The sequence below is a fragment of the Cyprinodon tularosa genome, unplaced genomic scaffold (genome assembly GCF_016077235.1).
Source record: "Cyprinodon tularosa strain WSP-4 unplaced genomic scaffold, ASM1607723v1 ctg270, whole genome shotgun sequence".
NCBI lineage: Eukaryota > Metazoa > Chordata > Actinopteri > Cyprinodontiformes > Cyprinodontidae > Cyprinodon > Cyprinodon tularosa.
This window is the reverse complement of record NW_024038975.1, coordinates 1,892,526-1,909,513: the sequence shown is the minus strand read 5'-3', so window position 1 is coordinate 1,909,513 and position 16,988 is coordinate 1,892,526. Positions and strand designations below refer to the sequence as shown.

Sequence of the window (16,988 nt, the reverse complement as noted above, 5' to 3'; positions counted from 1 at the left end):
ACAGGTTAACCTCCTATTGATTTATTCTGGAGTGTTAGTTGAATTTAAAATAAAATTTGAATGTTTTGCCAGTATTTTTTCCTATGTTTTGTTTATGTGCATATTTATTTAATTTATAACTAAGTTTCTTCAAAAGAAATAACAAAAATCTAGGAGATTTATTTCACAGTCACATTGGTTACATTTTTGATTCAAGATTTACTGAGTCGATTTCGAGTCAGTGAATCATCTCGTATCGGATCGTTCCAAATCAGGAGTTACCAAGGCGGGCACCAAGAGGCCCTAAGGGACCATGTGAAGGGCCCTCAGCATCTTCTAAAAACAGCACAACTCACCTGTGGGATAAGTTTTAAATTTTATGTTATTCAGTTTCTTTTCTTTTTTAATTATTTATAGAGCATTTCGTCATATTAATCATAGAGAGCATTTAAGAATGTATAGAAATTGCAAAATGACAGGATCTAAAATAAAATTTATGATTAAAAGAAACAATAAAAGTATGCTTATTGTGCTTAAAGTTTAGGTGAACACTGACCCCTCCTTCTGTTGACTCAGTAGCTCTCAGACTAAAAGAGATGGGTGACCCCTGTTCTAAATGAACCAAAATTGTCCATTAATCACCATGAATCATGATATGAATCGAATTGTTGGTAAAATAAATTGTTGGATCCCCAGTTAAAAAGTTAGCCTGTATAGTTCTTTTGAGCTAATCGCTGTCAGCTTTGAAGAGGCTGAATTCGAAATAAAGATTTGGACAAATATTCAAATTTGGTCTAATGTTTGTAAGCACCTGTATTGCTGATTTAAGATGCTAAAAATTCCAAGATTTCTAAGTATACACAAAGATGACCTATACTATGTGCCTATTTCACACATTTTTGGTGTCTGTTTCAAGTTTAATATATTCACATTACTATGTCAGCGGAAAATTTGTTGGAAAATCATCCAAGTCCCATGTTAGCTAATCTAAAATTCCTATTAATTAAAAAAATAACTCTCACCTTCTGTCCTTTTTCACTCACAAAGGCCAATCTGTCACCCTGGAGACAAATGATAAAGTTATTGTAAAATCATTGATAGAAAAAGGATGAAAAATGCTGAAAAAGGATCTTACTTTCTCTCCTGGAGGGCCGGGCGGTCCAGGATCACCCTGTCAGTTAGTTATAATTAGTTAAGAGGATGACTTCAGTGAGATCTTCAGTTTGTATTATTGCTTTGACTTTTGTGTTACTTACTTTGAGTCCTGGATATCCTCGGGGTCCGGGGGGTCCAGTTGGTCCAACTTGTCCAACAGTTCCCTTGGAGAGGAAGACAGGTAGAAGAAGGAAATCATTACAATCCAATATGGTTTCTGACATGCCTGAAGTTGCTCAAACCAACATGCTACAGTACGCACAGGTAGTCCAGGTGTGCCAGGTAGCCCTCTGTCTCCTTTAAAAGGGACAAACCCAATTACACCACCAGGGTCTCCCTGTAGAAGAGAAAGTCATTGTCAGGTTGTTGGAGTCAAAGGTTTGTAAAACTATAGAACAGATATTAAAGCCAAAACTCACTTTCATTCCTTGCAGTCCTGGTAGGCCCTGAAGAAACAATAATAAATTAAACCAACCAATTAATAACTAGAAAGAAATCCAGTTTCTGTAACAATCATTTAAAAAGTGAACGGTTCTGCTTACGGGCGGCCCTTGAAGTCCAGGAAAACCATTCAGACCGTCCATTCCTCTTTCACCCTGAAACACAGACATCAAATCATTAGAGGGAACAAACGTATCAGTTCATAAAACAATATAATCAACAATGTTCTTCCAAATCTATGAGAAACAAAGGCAGCTTACTTTGGTCCCATTGCATCCTGGGATTCCAGGCGGACCTGGGGGACCGTCATTTCCGTTGAGCCCCTAAGATTAAGATTATAGAAAAAGTCAGTTTTAATAGTTAAGCATTAAGTTGTGATAGAATTTCTAAACAGACATCAACACACAGAAAGGAGTATAATAATATATTTAGCTGATAAAATCCTCAAATGGAGGCATTCTTAGAATAATTCAGTACAATGGAACAGCATGTGTGATAAACATACTGGTAGTCCTGGATTTCCTGGAAACCCTGGTTGCCCAGGAGGACCCTGAAAAATAACAAGCATCCGGTTAACACAAAAGCTTCTACTGAAGCAGTGGAGTTAGGGTCGTGTAGTTTTATATTATATAGTTGTTTACTTACGCGCACTCCTTTTAATCCCGGAGCACCAGGTGCTCCTAGATCACCCTATTGGATAAATTATTTCATTATTACAATTATATCTGAAATATTTCTGAAAAAGCTTAAATATCAGTTCAAAAGAATAAAAATGTTGGTGATGTATAAAAGGGCTATATGAGTGGGTTTGGTAAATCCTTAGTCATCCAGAGCTTACTCAGTTTCACTGATGTAAAATCTAACAGCTGCTCTGCTGATTTGAATAAGAAATTAACATGTGTCATGTGAGAGTAAAAAATAAAAACAAAAGTGTCAAGATTGGAGCTTCTTTGGTGAAGAGATGGGATTCCATTTATTCATTAACACAAGTTTTGGATCGCTAGGAAATGCTTCCAATTTTTTCAATAATCTTAAAAAAAGATTCCAATTTAAATAGTCTAAAAGTGTGTACCTACCTTGGGGCCCATTGGCCCTGGAGGCCCCTCATGCCCCTGCATTCCTGGGAATCCCATATTACCCTGTAGACCAGGAAATCCACGCTCACCCTGTGATATGCAAGACAATATAAAAAAATAAAATCAGATCCTTTAGCTCAGGAAAAGCCGCACCGACACAGTTAACATACATTTGCACCAGACATAACCAGATGGGCACGTAACTTTAAAAAAAGGACTAGATATAGTTGTCAATTACTTCCTGAAAAACATATCTACATCACAAGTTCCTAGGCAAAATAAATATTTACCTACTTTTTATGATCCTAAATGTCTATGAATTTGGATTTTTAATTTAAATTTTTTTTTTTTCAGTTTTAAACCTGAATCCAACAAAGCTAAACTATCAAATGTGTGTCAGGTGTGTAAGGTGTGTCATTATATATATGTTTGTAATCAATGTGGAGTCTTATATTTCATTGTTCTCAACAAATAGATGCCAAATCACAGGATCATTAAGTTTTTACTTCAGTGAGCCAAGGAAAATGTCTATGCCTCGAATTTAGAAATGCAATCATTGAGTTTGCAAGGCTCTTTGTCATCCGATGCATCTCTCTTGATCATCTCAGTCTGTTTAGGCAATCACTTAGAAGCAGTCAAATCCAGGATTTAATAAGCCTTTATACTATAGGGATTACTTCTAACCATTTGGATATGTTGCATACCACCATACCGTAGACAAGCAAAGCATGGCATGGCAAAGCTAATCGTATAGCACATTACAGCAACAAGAGAATTGAAAATATTGTACAAGAACAAAACATAACAGGAAAACACACAGAGAAACTCTATTATCTGAGATACAGGGAGTAAATGTAACAACTATAGAATTTCTTAGTTTTAGTGAGAACACAGGCATTAGCATTCTGGATCAACTACAGCTGTAGGGTTCAATCTGTAAGAATGCCAAAGCAGTAATCTAGTCTACTTAAGATAAACGCCTGAGAGCAGCTTTTTCCAGCTGAGATATTATTCTTTCAATTTTTAAATCCTGGAAATGCTCTTCAGGTGAAAGAAGGCTGACTTTGTTAATGTCTTTATGTGTCTCTGTAGGTTCTGTTCATCACTACACCCTGATTTTGAGCCTGACTAGTAACCTACATTCTAACCATTCCTCCTGTTATTCAAAAATTATTATTTCAGTTAAGTTTTTATTCATCAGAAGACTATTTGTGCACATCCATGCCTTTACTTCCTCTATGCATTTACAAGTGCTTAAATAGGTTTACAGTTACTTTGTGACATCGTAATAAAGAGCTGTTTCGTCTGCATAGTTATGGTAACTTTTGTTGCTTTTTATTATAATCTGTGCTAGAGGGAGCTAGAGGGAGCATGTAGAATACAATGAGCCCTAAGAATGTCACATGTCACTTTTGTGGTCTCTGTTTTAAAGCTTCCCTTTGAACCAAAAAGTTTCTGTACTTGATGTAAACCTCTAGCAGAAAGACTGACCCAGTTTTCCAGGCCCTGCATAGAATGGAGTGATAAATAGTGTTGAATGCTGCACTTAGATCCAAAAATACCAAACCCCCTAGTTAAAGGTATAGTGAAAAATGTTTTGCACATTTTTGAAAAGACCTGCCCTCTCCACTTTAAAAATAAGACGGGTGCAAGAGCATGCATAAACCCATTTCTCCTTGTGCACGCTCTATTTAATGTTGTTTGCTTCGTTCATACAATCTTACTTTCCTAAAGGAGATTAGCAATATTTCCACTATGTAAGACTCTACACCGGTAACAGAAAATTGGGACCAGCACATAGGGCAGCTTTATGTAAACATATCATCAGTATGATTGACAATTACTGCAGCAGGACCACTTATTTTGATGATCCACCCGGAAAAAGAACATCCTCCACTATACCTTTAAATGAAAAAGATAAAGGAACGTTAAGCATGGTTTTAAGTTTCTAAACCTGCATTGTCTACCTCTACAATCCATACAGGCTGAACCAAATGCCCACATTACGCCTTTCAGACAGTTGGCATCATATATCTTAGCTCTCCTGCCCTGTCCCTGCATCTGCAACAAATTCCAGTCATCTCCCACAGCAAAATATATTCACTGATTGTATGTAATGCCATTTCAATGTTATTTTAAACAATAAGGCTGGAAAACTATTCTTTTCTAACTCAGTTACTCCTAACATTGGATATTATATACAGATGGGATAATAAAGTCTACCTGAATGTCATATTTTTTCATATAGTTAGAGCTGTTCTACTATGAACCACTAGATGGCAGCATCGTTATGAGGTGAGACTGGCTTCAAGAACAAGTGTTTATTTTTTTAGGGTGGATTTCCACAACACCTGGCTTTCATCAGTAGAGAGATAGAGTGACTGCATTACCTCTTGGTTACCGTGACAACCTCCACTGTAAAACAAAAGGAAGTGATGGCAACACTAATAAAAACAAACATGTCTAATGCACATTTAGCACAAAGGAGCTCTGGAATCACAGCATGTGGATGACCACTATGCTGTCAGTTTGTTTTTTTGGTTTATATATATATATATATATATATCCAGGGAGGTCATTGTTTGTCCTCTGCCATTGCTTTAATTAACATTAAAGGTCAGCATAATCCACAATCTAAAGCAGTCTACTCTGAGATCACATCATGATGCACAGGTCTTCTCAAACAGGAAGAGCTCAGGTAATTACTAAATCAGTTAAAGAACCACAATACTGAATAGCTTATTCTAACTTCCTAAAATTACTGATTATTATTGAAAAACCATGAAAGGATAAAAATAAAAATCAATAAGAAAAGGCTATCAGAACAACATGCATCTTTCAGTAGGGCTGTACCTTTTAAGTCTTTCCTTAACAACTTCAGCAAGTTAAAATATAAATTACCTTATTTCAAAAAAAGTACAAAATACTATTATTTAATGGAATAAAATAAAATGCTTTAACCTTCTTAGTGCTGTCTAGAGGGACAAAACATATTACTAAGCAAACTTCCACTGGTCAATTGTAGCTTAGCAGACATGTTCCAGTTCAGCTATTATCACTAATCTCAAAGCGATGACAGATGAACAGCTCATTGGTGTTTTATGGCCTCCGTGTTTCTCTAGCAGTAAGCTTTTTTCCATCTGATGGGTTTAAGACCTGTAACCGAGCTGTGTGCCCCGCCATGGTCTAATAAAAAAAAAAAAAATCCATATTAATGTATATTTCTTTGGGCCAAATGCCTTTTTACTGAACCTGTAGGTACAACCCCATGATGTTCAACCATTGTTAGAAGCAACCTTCTCTAACGATGTCTTCCTTTTGATCTTTTGACCTTTAAATTAACCTTTAAATCAAAACAGTTCCACAATCATTATAATTTTTAGAATTGGTAAATGAACACCAAGTAGTATATTGCCTGAAGCAAAAAGAAAAGAAGCCAAACACACAGTTTTGTTTTCTGTTATCATATTATTTTAGGGGGCTAAGTACTGGATTTATTCTATAAGCTGAAAGTGTAATCATTTTGCCCACTCTTTCCTCTAAAGTAGCTGCTGTTCAGTGAGCAAAAATGACATCTAGATGCTTCAGTGATGATGTTTTACCACTATGGCTGTATGTTTAGGGTCATTAAACTGCTGGAACGTAACTCTGCTCTTAAATCTTTAACTCTCACATAAAGGATTATTTTCTTAAAGTCTGCTTTGTTTCCAACATGGCCTGAAAGAAACACAAAACATGATTTAATCTGTTTCTGGCATATTGGACTGGTCACCAGTTATTGATTGATTGATTGATTGATTGATTGATTGATTGATTGATTGATTGATTGATTGATTGATTGATTGATTGATTGATTGATTGATTGATTGATTGATTGATTGAGAAATTATATAATTTGTGCTTTTGATATGAAACAGCTCAGGGGTATCAATACTTTTACAGGATGCAAGTGAACAATGAAAACAATAAAAGCATGAAGATCTTACCTTTGCTCCCTTCACCCCACTGCAGTCACATTTTCCACATGAAGCTCCACAACCCTGAAAAAGGAAATAGCCCAAGTTATGATGGTAAAAACAACTTTTGGCCACACGGGGGCAGTAGACACAAGCAATAAATGCCATTGACCCAAAACACAGGTTAATATGTTTCAAAATGTTTGTTTCACCTGATAATTATTAAATCGTATTTCTTGTGTTTTATTGTATTTTTCCCACCATTTAATAATTATAGGTTTAAAACTATTTCTACCACAGGAAACAAGAGATTGCTAGAGTGAGGCAATGAGTGATTTCCCTGAATCAGTTGAAAATCTTTATTTAAAAGGATTGAGGATTAGATATAAAAACTTGTATTTGGAACAGCTTATTTTTTAGCTGCTCACCTTCGTCTCTAAAGCTACATAGAGGAATCACCTTCTTGCAAAACTACTTGCAACCAGAATTGCTCAAATACACTTGAATGCAGCTGGTGTGGGCCCTCCACCGTCCTCCACCGACACCCACCCTGCTTCCTTTCCTCTGAGGTCTCCAGAGGCCGGGGCCTGGGAACTGGCCTGCAGTCTCTTGGCTCTGCTGTTCTCTTCCTTTTCTCTCCCTCTTCCAGCTGTTGCTAAACTCACGTGTGAGGCTTACAGCCAAGATACTGTCAGAAGCAGGAGAGCTCTGCATGCTTGGGAAGAAACGTGCACAGCTACATTCACCACACTTATGTCTGACTCTCTCTGGTTCTCACAGACATAGAAGAGACAAATAACTGTTTTTATGGAAAAAAAAATTCTTTTTTTTTTTACTTTCTAACTTGGGAGGAATTTACTGTTTTCACCTGATAGTTTACCACACCTTACCAATAACTCAGGCTAGCATCATTCCTGTCTAACACACCTGCTAATTGAACCAATATGCAGGCCTATAAAACACCAGAAACCACAGCCTACCCCTGGCTTTTAGCAGCATATCCCAGTGCACTTGTTCTATTCATTTTATTGCACACATGTGCCCTGCTATTTGTCAGCCCATCTATTTAAAACACTTATCACTCCCTCATTCTCACCACCCTGGTTTTGGTTTCCTAATTGTTTAAATTTACCATTTACTCTTTATAACAGCTTACAAAACACTCCTTCTCAAAGCACATTAGAGTCAGATCACAGGGAAAGCTATGTAAAGGTAGACATTATGTGGGTTTTATTATGGCAAACTCTGTCAAAGTGTTAACAGGCCCAGCTGTTGATTCAGAGCCAACTGAACCCAAGCAGACATGCCTGCATGTTGGGCTGTGTGACAGGGGGCTTCCTATCTAGAGTTTTCCATGAAGAGCCCCACTCTGTGATGTCTACAGGATCTCCAAACACAACTCAGTAAGCTGCAGGTAGATAAGAACAATAGTTTTCTTTGATCCCCCCCATCTTCATCCTTTACGCATCATCTTCACAAACCCAAACAGCAGCTGGATAGTGATGGCTCAAAAGCTTACAGGACATCTGCACAAAACGTCTTGTTAATGACTCTCGCAATGGTAGATCAGATCTCTGTGATTTTGGATCTACGTGCTTTTTTGCTTTTTTGCTGTTTTTAAAGAAGATTTGGAGGGGATCTTATCACATAAGTCCATGGGTAGAGAAAGAAGGCACAATACCAAAAGGTGGGAGACTTAAATACCGATTTGCCCTCATGGAGATAAAATGCTGAAGCACAGATAGGCTCATGCAGGCTGGGTCCTTCATGCACACCACAGCTTTAAGTTTTTTTTTATCAGTTCATAAACTGATTTTTGTTCAACTTTTTCTCCGATTAAGTATATTTCGAAAGGAAAGTTAACATTCTACGTTATGTGTATTTTACAAATTACATTATCAGTATCAATAAGGAAACTATAAACAAAAAGAAAACATTTAATCTCATCTTTACTGGGACTGTGCCTTTTAAAATAAATGAACAGACTGAAAAATAAATAAAATGTAAGGTATTCATTTCAGTTTACTCTTAAGAAATCAGGGTTTTATAATGCTTTGAAACTATATTTACCCAACATTTATTTTATTTATACTGTTTTGTTTCTCAAACAAACAGATTAGAGCCATAAGACAGTGGTGATGACTGCTGTACATGGGACAGTAAGGAAAGTAGGACTGCATTAAGTTTAAAATGGAAGTATTATCAGAATAAAAAGAAAGCTGTACACGCAAGACCAGCAATGTTGTATAGTTTAGAGACAATGGCACTGGGGAGGAGATGGGGGGGCGAGGTAGTAGAGATAAAGATGCTGAGGTTCTCTTTAGGAGGGATGGGGATGGATAAGATCAGAAATAAGTACATCAGAGGGATAATTCAGGTTATGTTTTTGGAGATAAAGCCAGAGAGGCCAGTCTGAGATGGTCTGGGCTTGTACAAAGGAGGAACAGTGAGTACATCAGTAGAGAGGTGCAGGGATGGAAATCCCAGACAGGAGGCCCAGAGGAAGGCCATAGGAGATATGTATGAATGATGTAAAAAAGACAAAGGTAGTTGGAGTGAAAGAAGATGATGTAGATGATTGGGGTTAGATGGAGACTTAGAGTGACAACCCATGATAGAACAAAGAACAAAGAAATAAAATAATCCAATAACTTTTAATATTAGATTGCTTGAGATAATTTTCCTATATCATTTGGTTATCTTTAGTATAGTTTAGTTCGTTATATTTTTCATTACATTTTAGTCCCCTAAATCTACTGCAGATTAAGTTATGAATAATATCAATTAATGAAGAAAAATTTTTTTTGTTTTGCATGTTTGACTATTTTCATGTAGGTCAAAGATACTCAAGCTTCAGTTTACAGAGAATCCGCTGAAACATGTGACCTTCACCTTGTTCCTAATGAACTCCCTAACATTTAAAATTATCTTCAGACTCATTTGACTGTATGAGGGAAAGTAGATCTTACTGAATTAGATAGCCTTCCACCATTTTTGTCACATCTAATGATGATGTCAGATATTTTCTTACTGGTCTCACTTTAGTGAAAATCGTAAACAACTCGGATAACAAAATCAGTTCTAAAGATTTAACAAACATCTTTGCTGTATAAAGGCTCATGTTTGAACTTCTCTCAGTTTCAGGCGGTGCACCGTGGCGCAGTGGGTAGGACTGCTGCCTTGCAGCAAGAAGGTTCCGGGTCTGGTTTCTGCATGGAGTTTGCATGTTCTCCCTGAGCATGCGTGGGTTCTCTCCGGGTACTCCGGCTTCCTCCCACAGTCCAAAAACATGACTGTTAGGTTAATTGGCTTCTTTAAATACTCCTAAGGTGTGAGTGTGTGTGTGAAGGGTTGTTTGATTTGTTTGTCTCTGTGTTGTCCTGTAATAGACTGGCAACCTGTCCAGGTACCCTGTCTCTCGCCCATTGACAGCTGGAGCACAAGCACCCCTCGCTATACCAGCAGGGATAAGCGTGACGGAAATTGGATGGATGAATACAGTAAGTTTCAGGTTTCTTTCCAGCACAAAATCAATTAGGTTAATTGATGACATTGTTTATTATTATTTAAAAATCACCTTTCAGCCAAAATTCTATTTTACATAGAGAAATTGAAAAAGGCTAAAAAACAAACCAATGGACTTTGTTATCCAAGTTTGAAGACATTTCACTTCCCATCCAGGAAGCTTTTTCAATTCAAAATGTCTGCATTAGCGTTGAGTTCCAAGCTTTAGGCTTAGAAAACATACAAATGGAACCAGAAGAACAGGTCTATCCCTCTGAAATGGGGAGTACAGTAGTTGAGGTCTTTGTTAGCCACCTGATTGAAAAAAGCTTTGTGGGTGGGAAGCGAAATGTCTTCAAACTTAGACAACAAAGTCAAGTAGGTTTCTTTTTTTATTTACTTTTTTAGAAATAATGACATGGATGACTGAGAATCTTCACCAGCATATTGGAATAAATATTTAAACTTTCTGCTTTGTTGAATCTAGCACGTAATGACGTGGACTTGTAGGAAATTTCCTCTTGAAGTATTATCAGTATAAAAGTCCTCCAAACTTTTACGGAAACTGTACTAAAAATGTTGTTGCGTGTGTAACTATATGAAGTATTTCTGGAACTGGAGACGATGAAAATGGAAAGAAAGGAAGATACTAGGCTCTGTCCAGGCGGCTCAATCTCTCTAAAAGCAAACACACTTAGAGTTTAGGCACAGCAGTAATGAGTATTAATGTCTTCAGTCAGTATTCAGTTGCTGGTGAGTCACTGAGTTCTGTTTCAGATCCAGTAAACCTCTGCAGTAAAAGGTCTCACGTGTTCCAAGACAAGCGTTTGTTTCATAGCCGAGTCAGGACAGCAGGTCTGGATGTCTCCAAACTGTGAAAATCTCCATGGCCTGCGCTGGCAGGTTGCTTACATTAACTGGGTGCTGCACAAAACAGTGCCTTATCATGACTGTGTCTCTATGACAGTGTTTGTGATTGTTTACTGTGGCTGGAGCTGGCAGGGAGAGACCAATGCTGAAGGTTTGCTTTAAAAAGAAAATGTTACAGATACAAAAAAGGGCCGACAGCAAAGAGATAACGGAGTGGGTGTAGCTGCTGGGGTCGGTGGCACGTTCACAGAATAAATTGATGCAGACAGGAGTCAGTTGAGAATATGTATCACATGTGATGAGGCGCCTTCCTAAATTCTCTGATGTTTGATCAACACTAGCTTGATAAGTCTGACATCATCGGATAGAAAACCGAAGCTCTAAGACAATCCCCGGAGAGAGGAATTGATGAGTAATGTTTGCTCTGGAGATTAGAGGCTTCAGTCTGCAGGGAATGCTGGTTGAAAGATGTTAACATTGAATTCAGGATATCTGTCACTCCAAATGTAAATCAGGACTGACTGTATTCAACGTTTTTTTAGTGGTTTCTAATAAGAAATGGGGCTAATTTAAAACAAAAGGAAAGAAGAGATGGTAAATGATGTCTTTGGTTTGGTTAGAACAGGCAGTCAGATGGACTGATGGATTCAAACTGCTGGTCTTTACCTCTACATTCAGCCAAGATAGTTCTGTAGATGCTAACATTAAAGTTTTGAAGGCTTGGGAATGCAATGTGATGGCAACCTCTGGACTGTTTTTTTCTTTGCAAATCAAACACTCCAACATTTCAGTTAAAGTGGAAATGACATTTTCTAGAAAGGGTTAAAACAAAAAAGACGCTTGCTTGTCTTCTGGTTTTCATTTAAATTAGAGTTTGCTTTACACTGATTTAAAAGGTCAGGGTCCACTGGATTAGTTCCACATGTTTTAATTGCAAGAAAACTAAATCTCCATGGTCATTTGAATCTCATTCCTTCAGTTAAACATACTTGTTTTAGGCAATATCCAGTTTTAAAAGAACAGTTCTGATCTGTTGAGGGAAAACTCTGATTGAAAACAGTCCGTATCTAACTTCCAGAGGATTAACTGAAAAAAAGAGGCTACAGTGGAACCTGCTATGTCTAAACTCCAGGCTAAAAAATATCAGACTGATATTAACACCAACCTGTAAAGCAGTAAACATGAGTTTAAAGGATAATATTCAATAATTGCTGCGACAAAAATGAAATAAATACAATTTTGTACCGACCGGAAAAAGGTGGCTTGTCCCGTTCGGGTTGGAGGGGAGTCCTTGCCTCAAGTGGAGGAGTTCAAGTATCTTGGGGTCCTGTTCACGAGTGAGGGAAGAATGGAGCGGGAGATCGATAGACGGATCGGTGCGGCTGCTGCAATAATGCGGACGCTGCACCGGTCTGTCCTGGTGAAGAGAGAGCTGAGCGAAAAGGCAAAGCTCTCAATTTACCGGTCGGTCTACGTTCCTACCCTCACCTATGGTCATGAAATTTGGATCATGACCGAAAGAACGAGATCCCGGATACAAGCGGCTGAAATGAGCTTTCTCCGCAGGGTGGCTGGGCTCTCCCTTAGAGATAGGGTGAGGAGCTCGGTCATTCGGGAGAGGCTCAGTGTAGAGCCGGTTCTCCTCCACATCGAGAGGAGTCAGTTGAGGTGGCTCGGACATCTTCTTCGGATGCCCCCTGGACGCCTCCCTCGGGAGGTGTTCCAGGCATGTCCCACCGGGAGGAGGCCCAGGGGACGACCCAGGACACGCTGGAGAGACTATGTCTCTCGGCTGGCCTGGGAGCGCCTAGGGCTTCCCCCAACAGAGCTGGAGGAGGTGTCTGCGGAGAGGGAAGTCTGGGAGTCTCTGCTTAGCCTGCTGCCCCCGCGACCCGGTTCCGGATAAAGCGGGAGACGACGAGTACGAGTACGAGTACGAGTACAATTTTGTACATATTTAAGTATTAATTTAGTATATTTCATTAAGGGAATTTCTAAAATTTTTATAAAGTTATAAAACAAAACACATTCTAACTTTATCGTTTTTTTACTTTAAACCAAACCACTGTTCTATATTGCATAACATCATATATACCTGCTGAAATGAAGATATCAAGGGAAATACAAAAGCCTCCAACGGAACAAGCATGGTGGAAGAGGAGCCAATCACAATTTATTTTTCAATTCAGTTGTTTGATTCATCTTTACTTAAGGAGAGGATGACCTGGGCCATGTATTGTGAGATTTTGAGGAAAAACCTCCTTCCCTCAGTTAGAGCATTGAAGATGGGTTGAGGCTGGGTCTTCCAGCATGACAATGACCCGAAGCACACGGCCAGGATAACCAAGGTGTGACTCTGGAAGAAGCATATCAAGGTGCTGGCATGGCCTAGCCAGTCTCCAGGCCTAAACCCAATAGAGAATCTTTGGAGGGAGCTCAAACTTCCATGATGCCAGCAACACCAGGAGGATGTGTCAAGACATATGGGTAATCACAGACTACAGCACATCCTCAGTCCCCAATGGATACAGCTGATTTTGAATTCATAAATGAACTAAACAACTTCTTTGTAGGGTTTTGAGACACTAAACAGCACTCCAGCAATTAAAGCCATTGCACATCAGGGAGAGGAGGCACTCAACCTTGACATAGCTGAAGTGAGAAAACTCTGAGGAGGGTCAACGCAAGTAAGGCCCCAGGCCCCAATAACATACCTGGGCGGGTGTTCAAGGGGTGTTTAGGTCATCTGGCTGGTGTCCTCACAGATATTTTTAACACCTAGCGGGACCAATTAATAGTGCCAGCATGCTTTAAGTCTGCCACCATCATTCCAGTCCCAAAGAAGCCTCAGGTCACCTCACTCAATGACTACCTGCCTGACTCCCATCATGATGAAGTGCTTCGAAAGGCTGGTTAAAGAACAAATCGTCTCCACTCTCCCCCCAACATTTGACCCGTTTTAGTTTGCCTATCGACGGAACCGCTCTACTGAGGATGCCATCTCCTCTGCTCTTCACCTGAGCACACATGGAGGAGGAGAACATCCATGTTTGGATGCTGTTCCTGGACTTCAGTTCAGCTTTCAACACCATCATCTCCCAGCATCTGATGGGCAAACTGGAACAGCTGGGCTTTAATACACCCCTCTGCAATTGGCTTCTAACTTCCTCACAGACAGACCTCAGTCAGTTTGTGTTCTTTCATGCTCGAAGCACCCTGCTGTTCACTCTGATGACAAACCCCTGCATCCCCGGGCTCACCACCAATAACATTGCGAAGTTTGCAGACAACACTATGGTGGTGGCCCTAATCAGAGATGACAACATCCAGAACAACAGAGAGGTGGTGGAGATTCTGGTTTGCTGTTATAGAGAACAGCCTGATCCTGAATGTGCTCCACTGCTCATCAACAGCTCCGCTGTAGAGGTGGTCAACAGCACCAAATTCCTGGGGGTGCACATCCCCTGGACTGTAAACACCACCTCACTGGTCAGAAGGGCACAAAAGTGCTTGTACTTCCTGCAGAGTATGAGGAGAGCCCACCTGCCCCCACCCATCCTCACCACCTTCTACAGAAGGACCATAGAGAGCGTTCTGACCAGCTCTCTCACTGTGTGGTGTGGAGGATGGTGGATTGGAAGAAAGTGGGAAGAGTGGTGATCACTGCTGCACTTTATGGAATGGAAATGTTCTAAAAGCTGTACAAAATGAAATCTTGTTTTGCATACACTGTTGTATACAAAATGACAATAAATTGTGTTGAAGTTTTCTAAGTCAAAACGCTGTGTCTCTCAGCGACAGCACAGAAACCCGACTCCTCTAGAGAAGATCTCTGTGGTGGAGTAGGCCAAAATTCCTGCAATGTGTGCAAACCTGGTGAAAACTACAGGGAAATCTTTGACCTGTGTATTTGAAAACAAAGGCTACTGTAACAAATTTTAACATTGGTTTTCTCAGATGTTCAAATACTTTTTTGCAGCTGTATCATACAAATAAATACTTAAAAGATCATATATTGTGATTTGTAGATTCTTTTTTACATCATGTCTCTCACAGTGGACATGCTCCTACGATGGCAATTTCAGACCCCTCCATGATTTCCAAGTGGGAGAACTTGCAAAATAGCAGGGTTTTATACGTACTTGCTGTACCAATTTTGACACAGATTTTAACATGGTTTTAACTAGAAATTAGGTTATGCAATCTAAACACTTTGCACTAATTATTTCAATGTTCCTTTTCTCTTTTTAAAAACATGCACACTCTACTTCATTAACAGTGATTTCACAAAAATGCTACATGGTAATATCAATGTCTAAATCTGTTTTCTAAGTATAAAAATCATGGTGTTTGAACCATTCTAGACCTTATTTAGCACAAAAATGTTGCAACATTCAGAAGACCAGCTGTTAAACCTAGAAAGCTCATGTGACTCAGTACTTCCAAAACTACATAACCAGAATCTTACTCAAAGGGATAACAGCACAACCTTTCCACAGCTAATTATAACGGTGTGTTTATTTAACTACCCACACACTTGATTTCCTGAACATAAGTTCCTAACAGTGTTGCGTCAGATGTAAAGTATCTTGCTCTACTTCTTATACAGTGTGTAGAAAATACACAGAAAGTTTAAGGGCATTAAATTAGCTTTGTATTTGTTTTAAGTAGTTGCATGAGTCAGAATCTCTGTTCTTTCATAAGGATCTGAATCTACTGATTGAAAAGAACAGTCAACCTCAAACAACAGCACTAAAAAGCTTCCTTCTTTTCCGTGAATGCATATTGTGCACAAGTTCCCATTGCTGCTCACGTTATTCCCACAGTACAGAGCATTCCCATCTCACAGCTGCTCCAGACGAACTGTATGTAGCACAACAGCTGGAGCTGCTTCACTGCATCCATTGCTTCATGTTAAAGGAAACAGAAGATCACACAGACATCTGGTCAGCGTCTTCAGCAGGTTTTTCTTTAAATCCACAACACATTCCCAGCACATTCCTCATAACGTAACCTCCCACTACTGCTAAAGTCTTTTCTAAAGCTCCACTGTGTTCAAGCTGGTCTGGTTGAAATTTCTCAATGCCTGTTTTTCTATTCATATTGGATTAATACTGAGATAACACCGTAAGAAAAATACATTCAATTTGAAATTATTAAACAAACAAAGAATTGTGCACAAAAACATTTACTTTGTACTTTAACATAACCCTTATATCATGGGATCACTAGTTTGAAAAGTGAAAACATTTGTTTTTAACTGCTCCCTTTCATCTCCTTTGATTTGAGCAATAAGGAGCCTTCCTTCCTCCCTGATATGGATTTCACTGATAAATAAGGGACATAAATCATTTCTACATTTTAACTGCTGCCCAGCATGCTTGGGATTCCTCACACAATTCCACTGTAACAGCCACACAATAGGTGTCCTTGTATCAGAGTCGCAGGATCAGCCAGCATTTTCCAGTTAGGTCTTAAATTAATTTTCAGTGTTGGTAAAAGTAGGGGGGTTCCCCATCTTTTCTGTGCCCCGGACCCCAAACTGCAGCAGCCTCTGACTGGGGACCACATTTCCAAACCTACAAAGTTATAAAATATATGAGAAAAAAATATTAACTCTAAAAATGTTTTACTTATTTTTTTTCATATTCAGTATTTATGTTTGTTTACCAAAGGACTATTAAGTGGTATATATTTCTAATGTTCTATTATATTTCCAATGAATAAAACAATCTGTTGTTTATAAGATAAAACCAAAATTAATCAAACCTCTTTCTAATGTCTGTGAGTGGGAGAGCTGGGTTTAATGTCTGTCAGTGCCAAATAAATGTTACTGTCCAACAGTAGACATCTTCATTGTTTGGTTTTCTGTACCTTTAAAGTTAAAATCGGACTCACACAATTATATTGCTATATATTATATATTATATACAGAGATGGGAAGTAACGAAGTACAAATACTTCGTTACTGTACTCAAGTAGATTTTTCTGATATTTGTACAGTACT

At 38.8% G+C, this 16,988-nt stretch overlaps 1 protein-coding gene across 1 annotated transcript in view; it reads right to left on the bottom strand.

Moving 5' to 3' along the window:
* Window positions 1–16,988, bottom strand: part of col4a1 (collagen, type IV, alpha 1) — a 73,187-nt gene that overhangs the window by 33,025 nt on the left and 23,174 nt on the right. The window contains exons 2-12 of the mRNA XM_038289611.1: window positions 6,638–6,691; window positions 2,652–2,741; window positions 2,221–2,265; window positions 2,081–2,125; window positions 1,836–1,898; window positions 1,677–1,730; window positions 1,554–1,580; window positions 1,397–1,471; window positions 1,236–1,298; window positions 1,115–1,150; window positions 1,002–1,040 (exon numbers count right to left, since the gene is read on the bottom strand). Of these exons, the coding sequence (XP_038145539.1) occupies window positions 1,002–1,040; window positions 1,115–1,150; window positions 1,236–1,298; window positions 1,397–1,471; window positions 1,554–1,580; window positions 1,677–1,730; window positions 1,836–1,898; window positions 2,081–2,125; window positions 2,221–2,265; window positions 2,652–2,741; window positions 6,638–6,691 (591 nt within the window). The remainder of the gene's footprint in view (window positions 1–1,001; window positions 1,041–1,114; window positions 1,151–1,235; window positions 1,299–1,396; window positions 1,472–1,553; window positions 1,581–1,676; window positions 1,731–1,835; window positions 1,899–2,080; window positions 2,126–2,220; window positions 2,266–2,651; window positions 2,742–6,637; window positions 6,692–16,988) is intronic.